Raw genomic sequence first — 26275 nt, forward strand, 5'->3', positions numbered from 1 at the left:
TCTGACAGGAAAATGCTGAGGAAAAACAGCGTCCCTCTAGGGGTCAGTAATGACTCGGTGCTTGCACAAGAGGAACCTTTCCTTCCCCTTCATGGATCACTGCCTTGTTGTGGCGAAGGGGCTTGCATAACTCAGTGAAGCCATAAGCTATGCCGTGCAAGGCCACCCAAGATGGAGAGGTCATGGCAGAGAGTTCTGACAAAATGTGGTCCACTGGAGAAGGAAATGGCAACCCACTCCAGTATTCTTGCCAAGAAAACCCCATGGAACATATCACAACGCTAAAAGAGATGATGCCAGAAGATGAGCCCCTCAGGTTGGAAGGTGTCCAATATACTACTGGGGAAGAGCAGAGGAAATTTCCAAGTAGTGCCAGAAAGAGTGAAGCAGCTGGGCCAAAACCAAAAGGACACTCACTGTGGATGTGTCTGGTGGTGAAAAGAAAATCCAATGCTGTAAAGAACAATATTGTTTAGGAACCTGGAATGTAAGATACAATGAATCGAGGTAAGCTGGAGGTGGTCAAATATGAGATGGCAAGATTGAACATTGACATCTTGGGAATCAGCGAACTAAAATGGACAGGCATGGGTGAATTTAATTCAGGTGACCATCATATCTACTACTGTGGGCAAGAATCCCTTAGAAGAAATGGAGCAACACTCATAGTTAACAAAAGGGTGGGAAAAGCAGTACTGGGGTCCAATCTTAAAAATGATAGAATGATCTCAGTATGAATCCAAGGCAAACCATTCAACATCACAGTAATTCAAGTCTATGCCCCAACCACTGATGCCGAAGAAGCTGAGGTTGATCGGTTCTATGAAGACCTACAACACCTTCTAGAACTAACACCAAAAAAAGATGTCCTCTTCATCATAGGGGATTGGAATGCTAAAGTAGGAAGTCAAGAAATCACCGGGGTAACAGGCAAGCATGGCCTTGGTGTACAAAATGAAGCAGGACAAAGAATTTTGCCAAGAGAACACGCTGATCATAGCAAACACGCTTTTCCAACAGCACAAGAGGCGACTCTACACATGGACATCACCACATGGTCAATATCGAGATCAGATTGATTATGTCCTTTGCAGCCAAAGATGGAGAAGCTCTATACAGTCAGTAAAAACAAGACCTGGAGCTGACTGTGGCTCAGATCATGAGCTGCTTCTTGCAAAATTTCGGCTGAAATTGAAGAACGTCGGGAAAACCACTAAACCATTCAGCTATGACCTAAATCATATCCCTAATGAATATACAGTGGAGGTGAGGAATAGATTTAAGGGATTAGACCTGATAGAGTGCCTGAGGAACTATGGACGGAGGTCCATAACATTGTTCAGGAGGCAGCAACTCAATCCATCCCAAAGAAAAAGAAATGCAAGAAAGCCAAGTGGCTGTCTGATGAGGCTTTACAAGTAGCTGAGGAAAGAAGGGAAGCGAAAAGCAAGGGAGAAAGGGGAAGATATATCCCACTGAATGCAGAGTTCCAGAGAATAGCAAGGAGAGACAAGAAGGCCCTCTTAAATGAACAATGCAAAGAAATCGAGGAAAACAACAGAATGGGAAAGACTAGAGATCTCTTCAAGGAAATCGGAGATCTCAAGGGAACGTTTTGTGCAAAGACGGGCATGATAAAGGACAAAGAAGGCAGGGACCTAACAGAAGCAGATGAGATTAAGAAGAGGTGGAAAGAATACACAGAAGAACTATACAGGAAAGATCTGAATGTCCCTGATAGCCATGATAGTGCGGTCACTGAACTTGAGCCGGACATCCGCGAGAGTGAAGTCAAGTGGGCCTTAGGAAGCATTACTAACAACAAAGCTAGAGGAGATGACAGTATTCCGGCTGAGCTATTTAAAATCCTAAAAGATGATGCTGTTAAAGTGCTGCAGTCAATATGCCAACACATTTGGAACACTGAACAGTGGCCACAAGACTGGAAAAGTTCAGTTTACTTTCCAATTCCAAAGAAGGGCAACGCCAAAGAGTGTTCAAACTACTGTACAATTGCACTCATTTCACATGCCAGCAAGGTGATGCTCAAAATCCTACAAGCTAGGCTTCAGCAGTATGCGAACCAAGAACTACTGGAAGTACAAGCTGGGTTTCGAAGAGGCCAAATCACCAGAGATCAAATCGCCAACTTTCACTGGATCGTGGAGAAAGCAAGAGAATTCCAGAAAAACGTCTATTTCTGCTTCATTGACTACGCTAAAGCCTTTGATTGTGTGGATCACAACAAACTGTGGCAAATTCTGAAAGAGATGAGAGTACCAGACCACCTTATCTGTCTCCTGAGAAACCTGTATGAGGGTCAAGAAGCAACAGTAAGAACCAGACATGGAACAACTGATTAGTTCAAAATTGGGAAAGGAATACAACAAGGCTGCATATTGTCACCCTGCTTATTTAATTTATATGCAGAGTACATCATGAGAAATGCCGGGTTGGATGAATTAAGGTCGGAATTAAGATTGCTGGGACAATTATCAACAACCTCAGATATGCAGATGATACCACCCTAATGGCAGAAAGCGAAGAGGATCTAAAGAGCCTCTTGATGAGGGTGAAAGAGGAGAGTGCAAAAGCTGGTTTGAAACTCAACATTAAAAAAACGAAGCTCATGGCATCTGGCCCCATCACTTCCTGGCATATGGAAGGGGAAGAAATGGAAGCGGTGACAGATTTTATTTTCTTGGGCTCCAAGATCACCACAGACGGTGACTGTAGCCATGAAATTAAAAGACGCTTGCTCCTTGGGAGGAAAGCTATGACAAACCTAGACAGCATAGTAAGAAGCAAAGACATCACCTTGCCGACAAAGGTCCGTCTAATCAAAGCTATGGTTTTCCCAGTAGTAATATATGGCTGTGAGAGCTGGACTATAAGGAAGGCTGAGCGCCAAAGAATTGATGCCTTCAAACTGTGGTGCTGGAGAAGACTCTTACGAGTCCCCTGGACTGCAAGGAGGTCCAATCAGTCAATCCTAAAGGAAATCAAACCTGACTGCTCCTTGGAAGGACAGATACTGAAGCTGAAGCTCAAATATTTTGGCCACCTAATGCGAAGAGAAAACTCTCTGGAAAAGACCCTGATCCTGGGAAGGACTGAAGGCAAAAGGAGAAGGGGACGGCAGAGGATGAGATGGCTAGATAGCATCACTGATGCAATGAATATGGACTTGAGCACGCTCCAGGAGAGAGCGGAGGACAGGAAGGCCTGGCGTGCTATGGTCCATATGGGGTCACGAAGAGTCGGACACGACTGAACAACAACATATTCAAGTAGGCTCTGGATCCTAGCCTTTTGATCCTAGCAGTAGTGTTTTGATCCTAGGAGCATTCAGTAAATCATTAACACTGGCAAAAAAAATGGGCAAAAGTTTAGAGCTCAAACATGCAAGAAGTTGTCCGAATCACTTTTACACCACCTATGGCTTTCTTGTGAGTGGATTAGTATTCATAACAGAATTAACAAAACAGAAGGCAGCATAAAGTATGAATTAGCATTGCTGCACGAGTGCTTAAAGCAGCCTCACCAACAAAATTGGAAATTGGGCTGGGTCCTAATTTCACTGTGTTACAACTAAAGTCGTTAAAAGATAATCTATATTTCCAGTTGTTCTGTGTATTTTAAACACAGAACTGCCCCATCACATAAAAGGAAGTTTGTTTGTGTGTTCGTGTATCATATTTTAAAAGCAAAAGGGGCATGGGTGTGATGTGCAGAACTCTCTGCCTGCCCACGTATTATTTTCTTGTAGCTACTACCCTCAAATGCTTTTCTCCTCTGCCAGGCTCTCATAGTGGAAGTACCTTCAGCTGGATGAAAGTCATTTGGACAGAGGGGCTGCAGGGAGGCAAGCTGCAAGTGAAGCACAAGGGTTCTTCACTCCTAAACTAGCGCTCACCTTACTTTTTTTTCTTACTTGGAAAAAACTGGGTTAAATGATATAATATAGAACTGCACATGTTTCCAAAAAGGGCTGGGATACAGTTGCTATGAAATTTGCTAGGTTGAATTCGGCTCTACCATTGCATCAGTGTAGTTTCTTGCATTTGCTTATAGAAGAACAAGTTCCCTTCAACTCAAGTTTTAATAGAACCATAAGACATTTGTTATTGTCTAGCGAAATGATACCAAGGAAAAAGAATTTTGCTTTGCTCAGAGATCACTGTCGTAGGAGCAGCACAGAGGCAGCGTTATAGCTTTGCCGTCACTGACTGTGTACAATGGAGAGGGATCTAAGTGTCGGTAGAACAAGGCTCCATTGTGACCAGCTGGCTAAAGAATCTCTTCAGTCACTGTGACTCCCTTCAAGAAAATTTGGCTTACGAGAAAATACTGAACAGAGGCTTGGAAGCAAGATGCCTGCGTCAGAATGAGTGATGGGGAGGGGAGAACCAGGCCATGGCGACATAGCAGCTCCTTTATTTAACTGTATTGTTGCAAACACCTCGCGTGTCAACTGGCTGAGTAGTTTACTGCTTTGTGCTTCAGGAGTGCATTGCAGAAAAACAGGATCTCGAGTGTACAGTAGGGTCAGATCATGAAGCCAAGTTCCATCCAGCTAAAGATGGCATTCTTGTCAGGCAAACTTCATTCAATACTACCACCCACCTCATTGGCTCCTTTTCACTAAAGCTGTTCCATCAATTAGTGCAATTTATCTAGGACAGTATTAATAGCTCACAGTCTGCATGCATTGCTTAAATAAGATAAAATTGTAAATCTAGGCCAGAATTTCTGTTATGATTATTGCTGTGTATATTTTGAACAACGAGAGAGGCAAACCTAGTAAATCCAAGATTTGCTCCCTACATCATAACTGGTCTTCCCTGCCAAGTCCTGCTCTACGATTGCCTGATTGATAACGCCAGCTTTATCTAAGAAGGGTATCTCTCTACTGCAGCTGGTTATAAACTGCAGACAAGCAAAGTAGTTGGTCAAAAACAGAAGTTTCTTGGGAGAAGAAAGATTTGAAAATATTTAAAACTCAACCATGAACCTATTTATTTATGTGTTTATTGATAATATATATCAGCCACCTCTCTGTCCAAAGACACTTGAGGCTATGCCCACATTAAAAAATGACAATCTATACTCTAAAAGAACAAAAAATGAAATAAACTGAAAGATTGTATGCTCCTACAACATTAAGCTGAAAGATTGTATGTTCCTACAACATTGATCTCTGGGGTTCACAAAGTAAAATTTGATGCAGCTGAAGGCATGTCAGCCCCCCATCTTGCTGTGTGGTTTATGTATTGCTGTGTGGTTTAAGTTTTGCTATGCTCATAGTTCTAATTGCTATCCTTTAATTTCTACATTCTGTTTTTGCCATCTTTCAGCATTACATGCTGCTGCCCTTTCTGGCCATGTCAGCACTGTGCAATTGCTGCTAAAACATGAGGCCCAGGTAGACGCTACTGACGTAATGAAACACACTCCCCTTTTCCGTGCCTGTGAGATGGGACATAAAGAAGTGATACAGACTCTCATTAAAGGTCAGCTGTGGCGAAGTCATAGACTTTTTCATAAAAACCTTGCTGTCTTCAGCTTTTGAAATGAATTAGCAGTAATGACAGACAGTACTGTCCAATATCTACATTGAATGATAATGGCAGAAAATTAGATTTTCCACCAATCTTTTCCTAAAGCTACATCTGAGGTGAGTTTAGAGGGTCCTACTTCTGCAAAACATCTTTAAGAATGTTGAGAAAAAAACTTTAAAGAATCTGTAAGATTAGTGGTATTTCGCTGTAATGATATACTTCTTGTAGAAAATAGAGGCATTTGCCCAACATTGGCAAGAATTCTCAGAATAGGAATTTATCCCTACATTTTGTAATGTAAGCAATTAAAGTATTTGAGCCCCCAATATGAGTACAGTGATTTACTACTGTGGGTCTTTGTATAGCCTGAGAAAGTATCAGTTGACTAGTTGTTAAATCTAGGTATAAAGCAGATAAACTCAGTGATAACTGTTGTGCCTGGATTTATTTTGGCCATTAAATTAAGCCTTCTTGTAATAATAATTACAGTTTCTTTTTATTGAGGGCCTTTAAAGTTTTTCTCTCATTTTCCAATTACTGTTTCCCAAAATGCAGATCTATATGCTGGGATTATTTTTTCTGAGATATATCTGAATGCATTCAGATGCCATTTTTAAACTGGGTCCAGCTTGCTGGGTTCACAAGCTGTGAAGTACAACACATCTTGTGTTCATAGTCATGTACTCCTGTTATATACAGCCCTTCTGTTATCCACAGCCTTTATTAACCAATGATAAGCCAGCCCAGAAAAGAGAGAACTCAGGCAGCACCTGAGGACTAGACTAGGAGATAGAAAATTCCTGCTCCATTCCATCTTTTTTCCTGCTCAAGAGCTAACAGTAGTGTTATTTCTTATTTATATTGTGTTGTTGTACGTGCTCATTTTTATCTGGTGAGGGACATTCCAGACAAGTTGAAATCTCAAGTTGCTAGATCACAATGAGTAGGACTTTTCTCTCCTTTTTCTGTTGTTATTCAAAGATAGTTACTGTCATTGCCATCAGCAAGAGGTAACTAAGACATATGGCTGGTTAAAGGCCCTTGTACTTTTAAACTCCTTCTTGAGAGACTTCGGTGTCTCCCCTGCCCTGGATTTCTTTCTTAGGGAACCTTGCCCATGTTACTATGGGCTGAATGTTACAGCTCTTGGGAGCCCCCTTGCTGAGCTGAAATAATTAAAATGTACTATATTCTACTGTGGTAAGTAGGTGTGTTTATTTAGAAGAGACCAATAGAATAAATGGTGCTGGAGAAGACTCTTACGAGTCCCCTGGACTGCAAGGAGGTCAAATCAGTCAGTCCTAAAGGAAATCAACCCTGACTGTTCATTGGAAGGACAGATACTGAAGCTGAAGCTCAAATATTTTGGCCACGTAATGCAAAGAGAAAACTCCCTGGAAAAGACCCTGATGCTGGGAAAGACTGAAGGCAAAAGGAGAAGGGGACGGCAGAGGATGAGATGGCTAGATAGCATCACCAATGCAATGAATATGAACTTGAGCACACTCCGGGAGACAGCGGAGGACAGGAAGGCCTGGCGTGCTATGGTCCATGGGGTCACGAAGAGTCGGACACGACTTAGCGACTGAACAACAACAATAACGAATAGAATAAAATCCTAGCCACATTCTTGTTTAAAAGGATTAAAGTTAATCAAGTTCTTGCTTATACTAAAACTACTAAACAAACAAGCAAAATAGTTCTATTTCCCAACTTCATGAGCCAAAGATGATGAATAAAATGGGTAAATGATCCATATTTCCCAATTTTTATTTATTATATTTCTATACTGTCCATTAGCCAAAGTTTTCTATACTAATACATACTTTCTATAAGTTTCAAAAAGTAGGCCTTTTACCTTAGGGTTGGAGTTCCATTCTTTAAGACATATCAGGTTGTGGCTGAAGATGCTTAGCTAGCAACCTCCAACTTCTTAGTTCCCTCCAATGCATCTCCATATGAGATGAAGTAGAGACAAAGACTTCTCCAAACAAAATATTTCTGTTACCTGTATACCTTTCTTTTGACTCCCTCTTATCTACTGGAAAATTCCTTCCCCATAAATTGCCAAAGGATTCTCCATGGCCTATGTGTTCTTGGGGAACTTTCCAGGTGTCGGGTTGGATCCAAGATCCAGGTGTTGGGTTGGATCTACCTTCCGTAAGAGAAAGGCCTTGGTCGCCTTGGTAGATGATATGAGGAGGGCTCTGGATAGGGGTGAATGCTCCTTCCTTGTTCTCCTCGACCTCTCAGCGGCTTTTGATACCGTTGACCACGGTATCCTCCTGGACCGCCTGGAGGGGTTGGGCATTGGAGACACCGTATTGCGGTGGTTCTGGTCCTTCCTCTCTTGCAGGTACCAGAGGGTAGCACTGGGAGAGGAGGTTTCGGACCTGTGGCCACTCACTTGTGGGGTGCCACAGGGTTCCATCCTCTCCCCGATGCTATTTAACATCTATGTGAAGCCGCTGAGGGCTATCATCAGGAGGTTTGGGGTGCAGTGTCATCAATATGTGGATGACACGCAGCTCTACCTCTCATTCAAATCTTCACCAAGGTTGGCCGTAGAATCCCTGTCCAAATGTCTGGAGACGGTGAGTGGCTGGATGGGGAGGAATAGGCTAAAGCTGAACCCTGACAAGACCGACGTACTTTTGGTGGGAGACAAGAGGAGGCTAGGGGATGTTGACCTGGTGTTGAATGGGGTACAGCTACCCTTGAAAAACCAGGTCTGCAGCCTGGGGGTCATTTTGGACTCCCAGCTGTCCATGGAGGCTCAGGTGTCAGCTGTGAGCCGGACAGCGCTGTATCAACTCCATCTGATACGGCGGCTGCGCCCCTTCCTTCCCGACCATCTGCTCCCATCGGTAGTACATGCCCTGGTCTCCTCTCGTTTAGACTACTGTAATGCGCTCTACGTGTGGTTACCCTTGAAGACGGTTCGGAAGCTGCAGCTGGTACAGAATGCGGCGGCTCGCCTGATTAAAGGCAGCCGCCGGCGAGATCACATCACTCCAGTGCTGAAGGAGTTGCACTGGTTACCAGTTGTTTTCCGGGCCAAATTCAAGGTGTTGGTTTTGACCTTTAAAACCCTATATGGTTCCGTCCCAGCCTATCTTAAGGAGCGCCTCCAGCAGCACCAGACAGGCTGCTTAACAAGATCAGCCTCGGATGGCCTTCTCTCTGACCCATCAGCCAGGACAAGCTAGACTGGTGGGGATGAGGGAGAGGGCCCTTTCTGTAGTGGCCCCCACTCTGTGGAACTCCCTCCCTAGGGAGCTCCGCCATGCCCCCTCTTTAATGAGCTTCTGTCGTGCATTAAAAACATGGCTGTTCAGGCAGGCATTTGGGGTGGGTTAGGGTATTTTAGAAAATGTTTTTATTGTATAATTTTATTGTTTTATTGTATGTTGTACATCGCCCAGAGTGGCTGGGTGACCAGCCAGATGGGCGATTAATAAATTAAATAATAAATAAAATAAATAAAGGGACCTCCTGCGGGAGGAAGGGCTCTGGTCACAGAAAGTCCTTCCAACTGATTTGGGGGGATTCCCTTCCCTCCATACACCCCATTCACAAAATGCTACACAGAGAGTTTCCTGACTCGCTGTGTAGCATTTTCAGTAGGCTGGAGGAGCTGCCTTGGGAAGGAGGGGATGGGGAAGTCCACTTCCATCAGCGTAGTTGATTCAGTGTAAATTTGGATCCAACCCAAGCCTTTTTATCCTGCAGTCATCCTGCCATATACGCTGAATTTTGCAGGGTGTCCAGATGATAGTGTCTTCCATTTGCAACCCTCCTGTGTTTTCTCACCACTTCTTCCATCTTTCTTCTTTTAAACTTGTACAAGATAGAATAGCTACACAGTGCTTTTTGCTTGGTAGTGCTAGGAGCTCTCCATCTGGAAGCACCCTCAGTCAGGAAGCCCTTTCAAATGGCAATGACTGAGACATTTATATGTGAAGAGGTTTCCTGTTGCTACATTCTGACTTGAACATGAAGAGCAGTGTTGTGTAAACTAGTTTCACAGCGTAGGCAGAGTGCAAACCTAATTTTTCTACAGTCGCATGCGGGATGAGCTATATTTTACCACAGCTATAATCTGCTTTTAGATGAGACTCAAGGTGATCCCTTGTCCCATCCAAGGCATTAATTAGATCCACTTCCAACTAGCTTCAGCATTGCTGTAGCACTGCCTGTTCCCAGATCATTTATTGAGCCCACAATGATGCTACCTTCAACATTTGGAAAAAAATTGCCAGTAAGTTTAGTATTCGGCCCCATCTACATGGCGCCACTTTCACCCTCCACTCCATCACAACTGCGCAGCATTGCAGCTTTGAAGTAGCTTCTGGTGGTATACACTCACGATTTACCGTACGCTTCCCTAACAGACTCCATCGTGCCCCTTTTTTTGCCATTATACTTAAATGTGCAGCTGTGCAGTTCCGTGAGTGTGGTGGTGCAACACTTCCGTGGCTGTTTTGTATTTTAGGGGCTTTGCTGTGTCTTTCTGTCCCTCATTAGGTAAAAAGTGAGTGTTTTGTGCTCCTTCATTTCCATGCCATCTGTTTGTCAGTTCCCCAGCCTGAAACTGTCGTGATGGTTCGCACTCACAAGCGTGAGCAGTATGTGCCTACCCATCTCTCTGAAATGGTGGCCGGTATGATGTTGGTCCTCCCCCAAGACCCCCCCAGCCCTTGGGCACTGAGTCCAGAAGTAACCATTGCAAAGATACGAAGCTGCAAAAATGTGTGAAAGTGTGATTAAATAGACAAAACCGTGCCTCTGTGCCTCTGTAACTGCACAGCTGCAAAGGGATGTGGGGAGTAAAGGGACATCACAGAGCGATGCAAGCACTATGCATGCCTACACCACACCCACCTCAACATGCGAAGTCAGTTTGGGGAAGGGATAGATGCGACTGTGGGGAAACCCACAGCAAACGAAAAAAAAATCGCAGCAAAACACCTCCTTGGAAATCTGCATTTTCCGGGAGAAAACCACGGATGGCTGCGAAGTGGCGACTGCGTCATCTAATCAAAAGGACCTCGACTTGCACCCGCCCTGGAGTAAAAGGCTCACGTAGATGGCCCCTTGGAGGATATAGAGGGGTTGGCTATGTGAGTAGCATTCCCTGCACAATTCCCCTTCCTCTGTGCTATTCAGAGCAGAATTGGACCCAAAGGCTCCTGTGATGAGGAATCCTTGAATCTGGAGTTATCCAAATAGTTGTGAAGGTGGGCATCTTCCCTGGCTTTACCCCTCATTTACAACAATATTAATGTTTTGAAACTTGTTGCTTAATTTAGAGGACAATTGACCACTAAGGTTTTCCCTTCACATTGATTCACGTAGTTTTGGAATTGGATTGTACAACCCATACAAATAATGTAAATCAAGCAAATTTGCATAATGCCTTATTTTGCTTAATTCATTGTGCTTTTCTTTTTTCTTTTTTTACTATTTTGCCTAATTTATTCTGATTTTTCTAAGAATGGGGAAGAAGAGGGGATCTAGAGAGCACTGAAGCCACACTCCCAACCACTGGAAATCTCATTCAGCTACACTACTGGCTTCTGAAATTTCGACAGACATCGCTGACGCACTTTCAGATATTACTTCAGAGCCTGTAAGGGCTAGAAACGTGGTTGGTTTTAAATTAAAGACAAGGTTTTCAGGAAGTTGAATTCTGTGGCCAGTGCCACCTTCTATGCTGCTATGGATTTGTGGTATACAGCCTTCAGACTATTGCCTGCCTGTGTGTTGGCTTGATAAACTACTGATAGAATCATGTGGCTGGCAGTGTTGGTTAACTGAAATATCTATTACTGTTGCAGGAGGAGCAAGAGTTGATTTGGTGGACCAGGATGGTCACTCTCCCTTACACTGGGCAGCTCTGGGAGGAAACCCAGATGTTTGCCAGATATTGATAGAAAATAAAATCAATCCCAATGTGCAGGATTATGCAGGTAGAACTCCATTGCAGTGTGCTGCCTATGGGGGCTACATTAATTGCATGGTGGTGCTGTTGGAGAATAATGCAGATCCAAATATTCAAGATAAAGAGGTATGTATCTCCTTACTATATGCCTTTATAATATTATCAGATCAGGCACAAATTCATTTCTGCTGGAGGTACTTCTTGTCTGTAATACTACGGCTGAATCTGGACAACCATGATTTAGCACAGAGGTAGGGTCCCTCCAAGAGCTGCAGTCCCTTGGGGGTAATGGATTGGAGGCAGCATGCAAGCAGCGGATAGAGCCAGAGCCAAAAGTGCCAAATCTCTCTGTCTTCTCTGTCTGTCCATATCTCTTTCATACACACACCCCTCACTACAATTTACATCAGGAAATAACCTTCCATTCATTCCAATGGATCAGTTTTTTCCATTGAAAATTAAAGGCACAATGGCCCTGATCAGGACCCTGGCATGGGGGAATACAGCATTGGAGCAGTGCTGTTTTTTTTCTGAAGCAAATGTTTTTTGCCCTCTAATGGAAATTGCAAGCATGAACCCCCTGATCCAGACTGGGACCATAGTGGAGTGCAAAAGGGTTAATGCCCCCTAACCCCTTCACACACACACACACCAGGATCCAGATCAGACCCCCAGCATCTGCAATTTCCTGCTTTTCTGTGTTGACTGGGGAGGAAGAGAAGCACCTCCCTCCCAGCCAGCAGAGAAGTTGGAGTGTTGAGGGGAGCAAGGTGGAAAGGTACCAGGGGCCAGACAGGTATCCTTTGATGGAAGCATGTGGCCTGCGAGCTGGAGGTTCCTCATCCTGGTTTAGCATTACAAGAATGAGCCTTGCTTCCCCCCCAGGCTCGTGAACTCCCCACTGGCACAGCCATGAGGAAGAGATTGTTAAAATTAACCACAGTTTGCCCAGGTTTGGATGACACAAAAAGCTGTGGTTAATGAAAAACAGAAGCATCTGCACTTCTTGTGGCCGCACGAGAGGAGGAGGGTGGAGAACAGAGGGAGGGAGGCTAGGTTTATTCTCATAACAATTTCCTATAGTTAATGTCATGTTTCAGTCTACTCAGTGTCAATCTTGATTTTTCTTACCACTGTTAGAGAGAACTGGTCTTCATGTTGTTATCAAAATGTGGATGTCACTAAAACTATCATCCTGATGCCACATGAACTGGGGTAATCATGTAGTGAAATTTCCCTGCCCCCAGCAACACTATCCATGACATCTGATGGTGTCAACACATTATATCAAGTTCTAATGCATGCAATAAGTCATGCTGTATATGGTGGTGGAAAATTAAAATGTAACGCATGTACCATCCATTGTCAGGTATGGCCAGGAACAATTTTGGTGATTTGTGGCAATACTTTTCCCAGTCACTTGCAATCACAGGAATTGCTGCTGGTCTTAACTGTGGTTATTAGGTTCACAAGATATGTTTGTCCGTACAAATGTGTAACCAGGAATACTTGAGACTACTTAGCAGAAAGAGGGTGGAGTGGAAACAGAGGGTCCCTAAGTAAGACTCAGCCTGGATCCAACCCATTGTGTATGAACCGCCCCCCCCCCTTTAATTGGAATTGAAATTGTATTTTTTTTAAATCAGAAGATCTTTGGATGTGTAGTATGCTTCTCTTAATCATAAGCAAGAAAAGGGCTTGTATATTTTATAAATATTTCAGTTTATACAATTTAAGTATTATATTAATTATTTATATATTTTCATTTTAATGATACCACCTGGTGGAGAGCATCTTAACTCAACACATCATGGTCTGATATTTTCTGTTAAGAGACAATATCTACTTGTGCATAATTCATTATGCAGTGATTGTTATTTTCCATAATTTATTCTGGTTTTGTTAGGAGGGAGTAGCCTTCAACCACAGAAAGATTTACACAGCTATCTCTTTCACTTCTGAAATTTCAGCAAGCTTTGCCCACATAATTTCAATCCTATATATTTACTGCCATAAGATACTTAAAAAGAAAGTTGAGATTCTCAGAGGATTTCCTTGCACACTACTACATTCTGTGCTTTTTCTATACTCCTGTACAATTACAGCATATACACAGCCTTGAGGTAATCCTTTGGAGTTAGTATCAAAAGCTCTGATAGTCTCACATCATATTCTATCTCCACTTCCCAAAAGTATGCTGGGGGTGTGGTTGGTAGAGCTTGCATAACGTAGGTAATATCTTAAACTAATTTCTTTAGATGCAAGATGACTAAGAGCAACCTTTTGAAAAGGTGTCTTTTTGCCTGTTGCTCCACAGTTCCTCTTACATTCATCACTTCAGAGGAAATTATAATAATCTTGAACTGACTGTAAAAATGGTATTAATAAACAAATAGTAATAACCTGTAATTTTATTTTTGTCCTTTTTATATCTGGTTATATATTCAAAATAGTGTGATAGGAGTGTTCGCTGTAGCCCTGGCATGCAGACCAATCCTTTTTATATTACCATTGGAGAGTCAGAATGTAAACAATTATCTTATATACTTCTGGTCTTCCCTGATTATTATAGGGAAGGACAGCATTACATTGGTTATGTAACAACGGCTACCTTGATGCTATAAAGTTGTTGCTGGGATTTGGTGCCTTTCCTAATCATATGGAAAACAATGAAGAAAGGTATAGTCTGTTAATGATTTCTCTACTATCGATATGGGCTTTCCTCTGGTCAGATTGCAGAGATATGAATCGGGAAGTCACTAGTTTGAAATTTGCCTTGGTCATGAATTCACCAGGCCAAGAACTCACCAACAATCCACACTCTCTCAGCTTTGCAACACCCCCACCCCCCATCCCAATCTACAGTATGGATATTGAAATATATAATCAAGAAAAGATCGCACATAGGAGGAAAAACGAATGACTTTAATAAGTAAGGCTTATTGAGAACATGCCATGCAGCATACTGCTGCAGACAGTGTTGAACAGAAACTGAAAGCACAGTGCCTGAGAACTGACTCAGGCACTTCCTGCTATGGCAAGCAGGAGGGCCAAAACACTACAGGTATAATAATGTTGACCTACCTTACAACAACACAATGTATATTAAGTGCTTTGAACATGCAAAAGCACTACACCAGGGCCCCCCCAACCTTTTTGGGTTGGTGGGCACATTTGGAATATTGAGAGAGTGTTGTGGGCATTCTCACAAAATGACTGCCATGGCGGAACTTGCCTCTTCATAAAATGGCTACCGTGGTGGGCATGGCCAGTCACAAAACACTCATTTCCCAGAAGGCAATCTAGTCAGGCTAAAAGAAAATTAAATTAAGAGGTGAGGTCTGAGCTTCCAAACACAAGACCATTCTTTTGAACCCAAATGAAGATGGTGCTGGAGGACAGCACTTCACTTTGCAGCATATTAGCTTCCCAGTTTAAAATGTTTTTTTTTAAAACACTTAAGAAATATAATAAAAATCACGAGGGGAGGGGAGCCATGTGGGCACCCAGTGAGGTGTCCACAGGCACAATGATGTCCACTGGTGCCAAAATGCTTAGTAGAAATAGCACTGCAATCTTTAATTTATCAGCTGAAAAGATTTTAATCAATTAACATTTTTATAACATGAAAAAAGAGCCCCTGATTGATTGGGCAGCAGTTTTTTAATAGCATGTTATTTTTAATTCAAGTACTTATAAAAACTGAAGATAGCAAGTGCAGTCTTAAGAGACATTCCATCCTGTGTGGGAGAGAAGGGGAAACGTCTCTTCTGAAATAACGTCTGCTACAACACACATATGCATAATTAAAAGCAAGGAATAGTTCCTTTTGTCATTATTTACTCATATGCAAGTTTATGCAGGTTTAATTGATTAATCAATTAATTGACTAAAACTCATAAAATTAATCAATGAGCCTATCTTTAATTGGGTGGCAGCCCTTTTACTATTAGCATTGTTTGGATTCAAAGAGCTCATAGTGCCAGAGGAAGACACTTCCCTTAGCACTTCCATTTGCAGGGAATAGGGATGGCAGTGGGGTCCAGTTGGGGGCTTGAGCTCGGTGGATTATCACCAGCTCAGGTCCCCTAACTGAAGTCCACAGACTGCCTTGCTTGCCTGACTCAGTGCGTGTCGAGTCAGACAAGCGCAGCAGGCCCTGTTCTATCTGCCAAGCCACCATCCTATGCCATTCTGCGGCTTGGCCTTTTCCATAAAGGGCAATTTTATGTAAATGGCAGCTGTAAAGAGGCCCATTTATGCAATATTACTGCCATAAATGGTCTATTTAGACCATTTCTTCCTGTAATGTTGTGTAAATGGGCCTCTTTATTGCCACCATTTATGCAAAATTGGTCTTTACAGAAAAGGCCGAGCCACAGAATGGTGCAGAATTTTGCCAGAATGGCAGCTCAGCAGAGGAGTGGGACAGTGCACGCTGTGTGCCCAAAGACCACTCAGCAGTTTGCTGCACACAGTGAGCAGGGTTGAGCAGCCGGCTTGGATCCTGTGAGCAGTGTGGATGGGGGTGAGTTCATCCATCAGTAGCAGGAGAGGGGGGCTGTGTAATTTCTGCCAACTCTTCTTTCTTTCTGAATACACAAAGCATTTTTCCCTTGATATGTTGAATTATAAGAACCAGAGCACCATGGATTAATATACATTTCTTTTTTAATTTTATTGTCCCAAATAATACTTGAATTTGAATTAGGGAAATAAACTTTTCCTTGAAAGTACCTTAATGTTCAGATTTTAATTTTCAAAGTCAGATACTACTTAATGTAATTAGGTTCTGTTTTCTTACCTCATTATCTGTTGTCCCTGTGATGCTTTTCATTCATTCATTCATTCATTCATTCATTTATTTCTTGGCCACCTTTCAGGGCAGAAGCCCTCCCAGGGCGGCTTACAGCAATAAAATACATAAAAACAGTTAAAATATTAAAAGTGATAAAAACATAAAAACAATAAAAGCCAACAATAAAAGCCAACAGTAAAACCAGCAACAATGTTAACAGCAGTAACAGCAACAATAGCAGTCATTTATTCTGCATATTGTCTATATAACACAGAGTAGCACATAAAAACTGTGCTCCAACTGCTAATAAGTGGAGTTTAGATATTTCTTAGAGGTATGATTAAAGAATGTGAAAAGCAAAACTGATGTTCGCATAGCAAGTTTAAGCAGGAAGAGGGCTGATGCTGTTTTTTAACTAGTGTCCATGTTTCATGTTACAAGCTTCAAGCTTGTACAATCCTTATGCACATCAAGTTGAATAGATTGTATCAATACGTGAGTGATCAGATTAAAGTTGCTCTAGAAGGTAATCACTGAGTTCTTATTAAATGTCAGAAGATAGCAATTGACTCAGTTGGTACAGGAGATATTGTACTGACTATATGATGAAATTGCCTTGCCTTTTACCACATCTTTTTGCATGGGGAAGATCCCAGGTTCTGTCCCTAGCTTCTCCAGGTAGAGCTGGTAAAGACTCTTGCCTGAATCCCTGGACAGCCACTGCCAGTCAGTGCTGACAATATTGGGCTAGGTGGACCAGTGACTCAATATAAGGCAGGTTTCTATGTTTCTACCAAATGACTACCCTAGTTTTAAATGTATTCTTTGCATTTAAAACAGACAGTTATTTGATAGTGCTATGGTTAACTGCTTTATGATGATTGAACCTTCTTATTCTTTACATGTGCCTTCTTTGGCATTTATTAAACAAAGGATTTTATGTCCTTGGGGTTTGAACTTCCCTAGCTGTTCATTGCATTTGGACGCATCTGCAGGTATGCAACCATACTTGTTAAGTAATATAGCAAGGACACACAAATAGAGCACTGCTTTCAACATGCATAGACTAAACATACAGGCCAGTATCCAACAGGACTACTGTTCTTACGCAATTGACGTAGCATAAGCAACCTCTTTGTTGTTCAGTTGATAAGTCGTGTCTGACTCTTCGTGACCCCATGGACCATAGCACGCCAAGCCTTCCTGTCCTCCACTCTCTCCTGGAGCATGCTCAAGTTCATATTCATTACATCGGTGATGCTATCTAGCCATCTCATCCTCTGCCGTCCCCTTCTCCTATTATCTTCAATCTTTCCCAGCATCAGGGTCTATTCCAGTGAGTTTTCTCTTCGCATTAGGTGGCCAAAATATTTGAGCTTCAGCTTCAGTATCTGTCCTTCCAATGAGCAGTCAGGGTTGATTTCCTTTAGGATTGACTGATTTGACCTCCTTGCAGTCCAGGGGACTCGTAAGAGTCTTCTCCAGCACCACAGTTCGAAAGCATCAGTTCTTCGGCGCCCAGCCTTCCTTATAGTCCAGCTCTCACAGCCATATATTACTACTGGAAAAACCATAGCTTTGATTATACAAACCGTTGTTGGCAAGGTGATGTCTCTGCTTCTTACTATGCTGTCTAGGTGTGCCATAGCTTTCCTCCCAAGGAGCAAACGTCTTTTAATTTCATGGCTACAGTCACCGACTGTATTGATCTTGGAGCCCAAGAAAATAAAATCTGTCACTGCTTCCATTTCTTCGCCTTCTATATGCCAGGAAGTGATGGGGCCAGATGCCATGAGCTTAGTTTTTTTTAATGTTGAGTTTCAAACCAGCTTTTGCACTCTCCACTTTCACCCTTAACAAGAGGCTCTTTAGATCCTCTTCGCTTTCTGCCATTAGGGTGGTATCGTCTGCGTATCTGAGGTTGTTGATAATTCTCCCGGCAGTCTTAATTCCGACCTGTGATTCATCCAACTTGGCGTTTCTCATGATGTACTCTGCATATAAGTTAAATAAGCAGGGCAACAATATACAGCCTTGTTGTACTCATTTCCCAATTTTGAACTAATCAGTTGTTCCATGTCCGGTTCTTACTGTTGCTTCTTGACCCTCATACAGGTTTCTCAGGAGACAGATAAGGTGGTCTGGTACTCCCATCTCTTTCAGAATTTGCCACAGTTTGTTGTGATCCACACATTCAAAGGCTTTAGCGTAGTCAATGAAGCAGAAATAGACGTTTTTCTGGAATTCTCTTGCTTTCTCCATGATGCAGCGAATGTTGGCGATTTGATCTCTAGTTCCTCTGCCTCTTCGAAACCGAGCTTGTACTTCTGGTAGTTCTCAGTTCACATGCTGCTGAAGCCTAGCTTGTAGAATTTTGAGCATCACCTTGCTGGCATGTGAAATGAGCACAATTCTACGGTAGTTTGAACACTCTTTGGCGTTGCCCTTCTTTGGAATTGGAATGTAAACTGACCTTTTCCAGTCTTGTGGCCACTGTTGCGTGTTCCAAATGTGTTGGCATATTGAGTGCAGCACTTTAACAACATCATCTTTTAGGATTTTAAATAGCTCAGCTGGAATGCTGTCATCTCCTCTAGCTTTGTTGTTAGTAATGCTTCCCAAGGCCCACTTGACTTCACTGTTGTGGATGTCCCGCTCAAGTTCCGTGAGCACACTATCATGGCTATCAGGAACATTAAGATCTTTTCTGTATAGTTCTTCTGTGTATTCTTTCCACCTCTTCTTAATCTCATCTGCTTCTGTTAGGTCCCTGCCTTTTTTGTCCTTTATCATGCCCGTCTTTGCACAAAACGTTCCCTTGAGATCTCCGATTTTCTTGAAGAGATCTCTAGTCTTTCCCATTCTGTTGTTTTCCTTGATTTCTTTGCATTGTTCATTTAAGAAGGCCTTCTTGTCTCTCCTTGCTATTCTCTGGAACTCTGCATTCAGTGGGATATATCTTCCCCTTTCTCCCTTGCTTTTCGCTTCCCTTCTTTCCTCAGCTACTTGTAAAGCCTCATCAGACAGCCACTTGGCTTTCTTGCATTTCTTTTTCTTTGGGATGGATTGAGTTGCTGCCTCCTGAACAGTGTTACGCACCTCCGTCCATAGTTCCTCAGGCACTCTGTCTGTCAGGTCTAATCCCTGAAATCTATTCGTCACCTCCACTGTATATTCAGAAGGGATATGATTTAGGTCATACCTGAATGGTTTAGTGGTTTTCTCTATGTTCTTCTATTTCAGCCGAAATTTTGCAAGAAGCAGCTCATGATCTGAGCCACAGTCAGCCCCAGGTCTTGTTTTTACTGACTGTATAGAGCTTCTCCATCTTTGGCTGCAAAGGACATAATCAATCTAATTTCGATATTGACCATGTGGTGATGTCCATGTGTAGAGTCGCCTCTTGTGCTGTTGGAAAAGCGTGTTTGCTATGATCAGCGTGTTCTCTTGGCAAAACTCTATTAGCCTTTGTCCTGCTTCATTTTGCACACCAAGGCCATGCTTGCCTGTTATCCTGGTGATTTCTTGACTTCCTACTTTAGCATTCCAATCCCCGATGATGAAGAGGACATCTTTTTTTGGTATTAGTTCTAGAAGGTGTTGTAGGTCTTCATAGAACCGATCAACCTCAGCTTCTTCGGCATCAGTGGTTGGGGCATAGACTTGAATTACTGTGATGTTGAATGGTTTGCCTTGGATTCATACTGAGATCATTCAATCATTTTTGAGATTGTACCCCAATACTGCTTTTCCCACCCTTTTGTTGACGATGAGTGCTACTCTATTTCTTCTAAGGGATTCTTGCCCACAATAGTAGACATAATGGTCACCTGAATTAAATTCACCCGTGCTTGTCCATTTTAGTTCACTGATTCCCAAGATGTCGATGTTCAATCTTGCCATCTCATGTTTGACCACCTCCAGCTTACTTTGATTCGTTGATCTTACATTCCAGGTTCCTAAACAATATTGTTCTTTACAGCATCGGACTTTCTTTTCTCCACCAGACACATCCACAGCTGAGTGTCCTTTTGGCTTTGGCCCAGCCGCTTCACTCTTTCTGGCGGTACTTGGAAATTCCCTCTGCTCTTCCCCAGTAGTATATTGGACACCTTCCGACCTGAGGGGCTCATCTTCCGGCGTCATCTCTTTTAGCCTTGTGATACGTTCCATGGGGTTTTCTTGGCAAGAATACTGGAGTGGGTTGCCATTTCCTTCTCCAGTGGACCACATTTTGTCAGAACTCTCCGCCATGACCTGTCCGTCTTGGGTGGCCCTGCACGGCATAGCTTATGGCTTCACTGAGTTACACAAGCCCCTTCGCCACAACAAGGCAGTAATCCATGAAAGGGAAGCAACCTCCAGTGCAAAGCAAACAACGTAAGCTGGCATGATGGTTTACCTGAAAAACCCATTGCTCAAGCATACAATGTTTGCAATGCAGCAGAGGTTTCTTATGCTAGCACTACATCAATTGCATAAGCACAGCGGTCCCTTTGAATACTGTCCACACTATCCTCACTATATACAGTCTTAGAGCTTATCTCTTGTTTTTCTTCATTCATTTTGTTGATTGTTCCAGTATAATTTTTTTTAAGTTAATCCTGCTCTTAGTCTAAGGAGCTCAGCATGGCATACATAGTTCTTGCCCACCCCATTTTATAACAGTCCTGTGGGTAGTTTAGGCTGATAGCGACTGGCCAAAAGTCTGGTGAGCTTCACAGCCAAGTGCATATTTGAACCCAGGTCTCTGTGGTCCTCATCCAACACTTGAATTACTATACCATACTGGCTGTTGTTCAACCTACACTCTTCCTCTTGCTAATTTGATTTTATGGGTTTTTTTTATCATCCATAGTCAAAAAAATCTGTTCACATCACATTTTAAAAATAATTGTTACAGTGATTACTGTTAACATGCAAACATAATACTTGATGTGATTATATTAAGAAGAGAGATCCCTAATGGGAAGCTGCCTTTCTGAGATTAATATGTTATTTTGCTCAAATACAAGAGTTTTAGTAGAACTATATTCACAAAACCAGGTGCAACTAAGAAACCTTCTGTGCAAGTACAGCTTCCGTTGTTGTCTATGGAGGTGGTACTGAGGTTTTTGCCTTTTCTAATAAATATTGAATGGGAGATTTGATAGCTTCCTGCAACTTTATGATCTTCTGGGAGATGTCAAGTTGACTTTTTCTTCAGGGACTCAAGACACTAATTGAAGTGTCTTTGAGTCTTTGTTCTTAAAGAAGACACTCAGAGCAGTCCCTTGGTATAATCCCAGTAATTCCAGGGTTCTTATGCCTTCAGTGGTTGCAGAAGATTTATGGCATCTTCTACCACTGTGGCATTGTAATGGAAGAAGCTGCACCTGCTGAAATTCTCCATTTAATGGAACGATTAAAAGTATAGGATTGCTGTCTTGTAATCAGTCTGGGGCAATATCCAATGGGACACTTATGCCCCTGCCAATTCTCTTATGCTCCGCCAATTCCGTTGTGCAAGTGATGGGGGCTGCTTGTGCAGTGGTGATTTAGCACTTCCGGGGCAACTTGAAACAAGCAGATATGCTCAATTCTGGAAGAAGGCAGGTTGGCAGAGTTCACATACGGGAACTCCGCTGACCTGCCTCCTTCCAGAAATAAGTGTTTTTGCTCATTTCGGGGCCTCCCCTAGGAAGTGCTAAATCTCCCCCATGGAAGTGGTGGGTTGCAATTCTGCAGTGAAATTGGCGGGACCCACTGCTTGTGGAAGGCAATCAGCAGGGTGTAAAGAAATCATTGGGGTATAAACGAATCAGCACGGCATGAGCACCCCATTGGATTCTGCCATGGCAATCCTATATCTAGATGTTTACTAGATTTGGGAATTGAATCCCTTAAATCTTAAGTCTTTTGGTAACAAGCCATTGCTATTACTTAAAAAAATTAAGTTACTTGAATGTACTAGTTTTGTTTAAATAAATGGTTGAGCTCAGATACTCCTTGATATCCATGAGTTAATGAGGTTTGGGATAAAACTATAAATGAATATACGCCAGCGTTAAAGCATCCCAACATGATGCTTAACAGCCCAATCCTTAGTGTTATATCCTGCAATCTGAGATCTCATGAGTAATCCTTCTCATGTGAGCTGTTTAGCTGCAATCAATATGATTAGCAGTAGAAATACAACTAAGACCTGTAGCCTGATAGAAACTATTAACTGACCACTTTTTATATTTGAGCCTTAAAAACTGCTAATTGTATTAGTCAACTGCAGTATTTAAAAACAAATGTAAATGTTTATAGAGGTTGTCTTCCAGAAGAGACTGTTCTAAGACTCATCTCAGATCTTGACTTTCAAATCTCTTTGGGCTCTCTTCTTTGTCTTACATTTCTATTGACATTTCAGTTTCAGACACTCTGATCTTCCTATCAGCCAATCACCATGTGGCAAGTCCAATTTGGCTGGCTTTGTCTCTTTTCTTCTGTCTTTTCCTGCATTGCATCCTTCCTGGTTACCATCAAGAGGAACTTCAATTTGACCATCGAATGCGCTGACACTAACAGTTCAAATTGATGAATCACATATGGATTTGTTTTGTCTGTGGCAGGTAACTTCTAGCCTCTAGGCATCTGTGCTTGGCATGCCTGCTCTGTATCATGTTTGTATGAATGTATTGATTGGGTACTGGCTATAGTCAGTATAATTGGGCTTACCTGAATATTGACAAAATTATTCCAATGGATGAAGAAAACAGCTTTTATTATGCGTGCGCATGTGTGTGTGTGCATGCATGCGTGTCTGTGTGTGTGTACATACACACACATACACACACTGTCTTGGGGAGGGAGTACAGTCTCTATTTCATCTTATCCAGGAGTTGTGGATGGACAGGTGCTTTGAATTCATAATGGGATGGATGGTGGCTAATAAACTGAAGCTCAATCCAGATAATACAGAGGTCCATTAGTAGATGGCTTAGCAGATCATGGAGATACTATTTATCCTGTGCTGGATAAGGTTCAACTCCCCATAAATGTTGGGTTCACAACTTATGGGGTAAAATATTCTAGTAAAATTAATGATTTTTTTTTTCATTATCCTGCCTTTCCACTATATTGGCCTTCAAGGTGGCTTTAAAGATTTAGTTTAAACCCACATAAAATGCCAACAACTATAAATAACACAGCCAATAAATATATATAGGGGAGCAGAAATAATCAGCAGATTCTATCAGCTCAATATTATTTGCCATTAATTAATTAAAGACAGACTTAGGGTGCAATCCTATGGATTGCAGCCTTGATGATCGTAAGCCCCTGAACTCCTCTTGCCCTGCATTTTCTCTAGATGGGCGATTTTGCCCGTCTAGCTGGGGCTGTGCAGAGGGGGAGGGAAGGAGGCTGGGATGACTGGAGGCTTCTTCATAAGCTGGCCTCCCCGGTCTCCTCCCCTCCCTGCCCTCAGAACCACCCCTTTCCTTCCTCTGTGAGCTCATGTTCACAGGCTCATAGAGGCAGCTGGCATGGTTCTCTCCTTGCCAGCTGTGAGGGAGAAGGGGAGGAGGCAGGGAGCTCTGATTGCCATCTCTGAACTCCGTGACTGAACAATCACGAGTGCACAATAAAAGCCTCATGTAGAAAGGCTCTATCACTTTGGACAGGTTGGCATATTTCCCTCTTAATGATAGACCACATGTACTGAAGCTCCTGTGCATGAAGTGACCTCTATTTCCAGTTGCTGCTGCAGCTAGTGACATTTGGAAATGCCTTTCCGGTCCTTGCCTTGTTCCATGTTCCTGGCAAGGAGAGAGCTGCTGCCCCGTTGCTCACACTCCCTTGCTGCATCACTTTGTGCTTCCCTGCCAGAGAGAATAAAGGAAATGGCCACTCCAGCCCTGTCTGTCTGTCTGTCTGTCTGTCTTTTTGCCTTTCTTACTTTTGTTCTCTCTCTGTCTGCTTTTCCCTGCTCTTCACCTTGCAAGTACAAGCAATACCTGATTCAACATAATTGAACATTTAATACTATAATATTCCAAATCCAACAGTGACACAGTTGCACCATTTTGAAAACTACTTTTAGAAATTAAAATTTCTCTCTTGGCCATTGGCTCAATTATTTACCAATGTTTTGTTATTTTCAGATACACTCCACTTGATTATGCCTTGCTTGGTGCGCACCATGAAGTAATTCAGTTCATGTTGGAGCACAGTGCATTATCCATAGCTGCCATACAGGACATTGCAGCCATCAAAATACAGGCAGTGTATAAAGGATACAAAGTTAGAAAAGCTTTTCAAGATAGGAAAAATCTTCTAATGAAGCATGAACAGCTGAGGAAAGATGCTGCAGCCAAGTAAGTCTGACATGTGTGCATAAAAAATAAAGATCCTTTTAAAAACAAGAATTTTTCAGTACCACTATAGCTAACAAAATCTGCTATTTTATGTTGAAGGGGGTGCTTTAAGTAAACATTGTATGTGTTTATCATGTGTTGAATTATTAGATAATTATATATACACTACATTTTAAATAATTTTATTTTCTACAAACCATATTTTCTTTCATATAAAAATGATAGTTTGCAAACACACATACATATATATATATATATATATATATATATATATATATGCCATTTCTAAAGTCTTTGTCCTGTTCTAGCATGACTAAGATGCAAATACAAATGAGGGGGCAGGGCTATATGGAGAGGGCCAGATTCAGTTCCAAATGGTTCCTACTAAGTTCTGTGGTAAACAATATGCCATTTCCACTGTGTGGAGAAGTGTCAAACTAAACATAATGTTCATTGGCCCTCATGTGCTTGTTTTTTCTTTACTAGAAAGCAGTCATGTGATGGGGGGAGGGTAATCCATATCAGGATTGCAGCATGGGGGCAAAGGGGGCTTTAACGTTTTGCCACCGCCGCAGTTCCAATTCAGACTGTGTTGTCTCCCCCACTGTGCGCGTGCGTGCACGCGCACATGCACACACACAGAGTTGCTGTTTGTTCCAGGAGAAAAGTTGCCATTGGCGCTAATGGCAGTTGTACTCCCAAGTCAAATAGCTGCTTCAGGGACCCAGTCTGGATAGGAATTGTGGTGGAGGCAAGGGGCTAAAACTCCTTTCCTCCACACCACAGTCCCAGTTCAGATTAGGTTCCTGTAGCCGCTATTTCATGAAGAAAAAACTAAGCACCTAATGCGAAGAGAAAACTCACTGGAAAAGACCCTGATGCTGGGAAAGATTGAAGGCAAAAGGAGAAGGGGACAGCAGAGGATGCGATGGTTAGATAGCATCACTGATGCAATGAATATGAACTTGAGCATGCTTCGGGAGAGAGCGGAGGACAGGAAGGCCTGGCGTGCTATGGTCTATGGGGTCACGAAGAGTCGGACACAACTTAATGACTGAACAACAACAACAAAGGTTAGTCACATGACTGGCCTATGCATGCTCGGTTTTTTCTTATGATTAGGCTTGCAGCTAGCTTGGCATTCAAGTGCTGCACTCAGAACAACTTTGTGGATAACTTGCTTATCACCCCTGACACTGGGTGGCCTGGCCTCCTTCAACAGCCTTCTGGGAATACACTCTGATGCCCTAGAATAGATAGGCCTGGTATCTCAGTGGCAAGCAGTTTGCTGGTATAAAATAATAAGGAAATACTCGACACAGCTATTGTGATATTTTTCACATCATGGCAGCTTCTTATTTACCCCCATTTGTCTAGTAAGGGCCCTTATTCCCATGAAGTATTCCTCAAAATATTGTATGTGTCTGTCTTTCTCTGTCCATTTTCCAAGGGGAAAAGGTATGAAGTCCCTGTATCTTTTCTCATATGGTTAGGAAAACAGCTTGGGGTAGCGGAGGATTTGGAGTGGGCAAAAGGCAGGGAGGATAAAGGTAAAGCATGTCTCACACATACTCACCCAATATCTGCTCCCAATGACAGACACCCACAGCTGAAGGAAGAATTACTG

At 42.5% G+C, this 26275-nt stretch overlaps 1 protein-coding gene across 1 annotated transcript in view; it reads left to right on the forward strand.

Annotated features, from left to right (window-relative positions):
* Positions 1-26275, forward strand: part of INVS (inversin) — a 140408-nt gene that overhangs the window by 75206 nt on the left and 38927 nt on the right. Inside the window, exons 9-12 of the mRNA XM_084857631.1 lie at positions 5358-5513; positions 11402-11631; positions 14078-14184; positions 24436-24648. Coding sequence (XP_084713757.1) covers positions 5358-5513; positions 11402-11631; positions 14078-14184; positions 24436-24648 — 706 coding nt within the window. The remainder of the gene's footprint in view (positions 1-5357; positions 5514-11401; positions 11632-14077; positions 14185-24435; positions 24649-26275) is intronic.

This window comes from Heloderma suspectum, chromosome 5 (genome assembly GCF_057233095.1).
Source record: "Heloderma suspectum isolate Gila_16-S chromosome 5, 16-S_ref, whole genome shotgun sequence".
NCBI lineage: Eukaryota > Metazoa > Chordata > Lepidosauria > Squamata > Helodermatidae > Heloderma > Heloderma suspectum.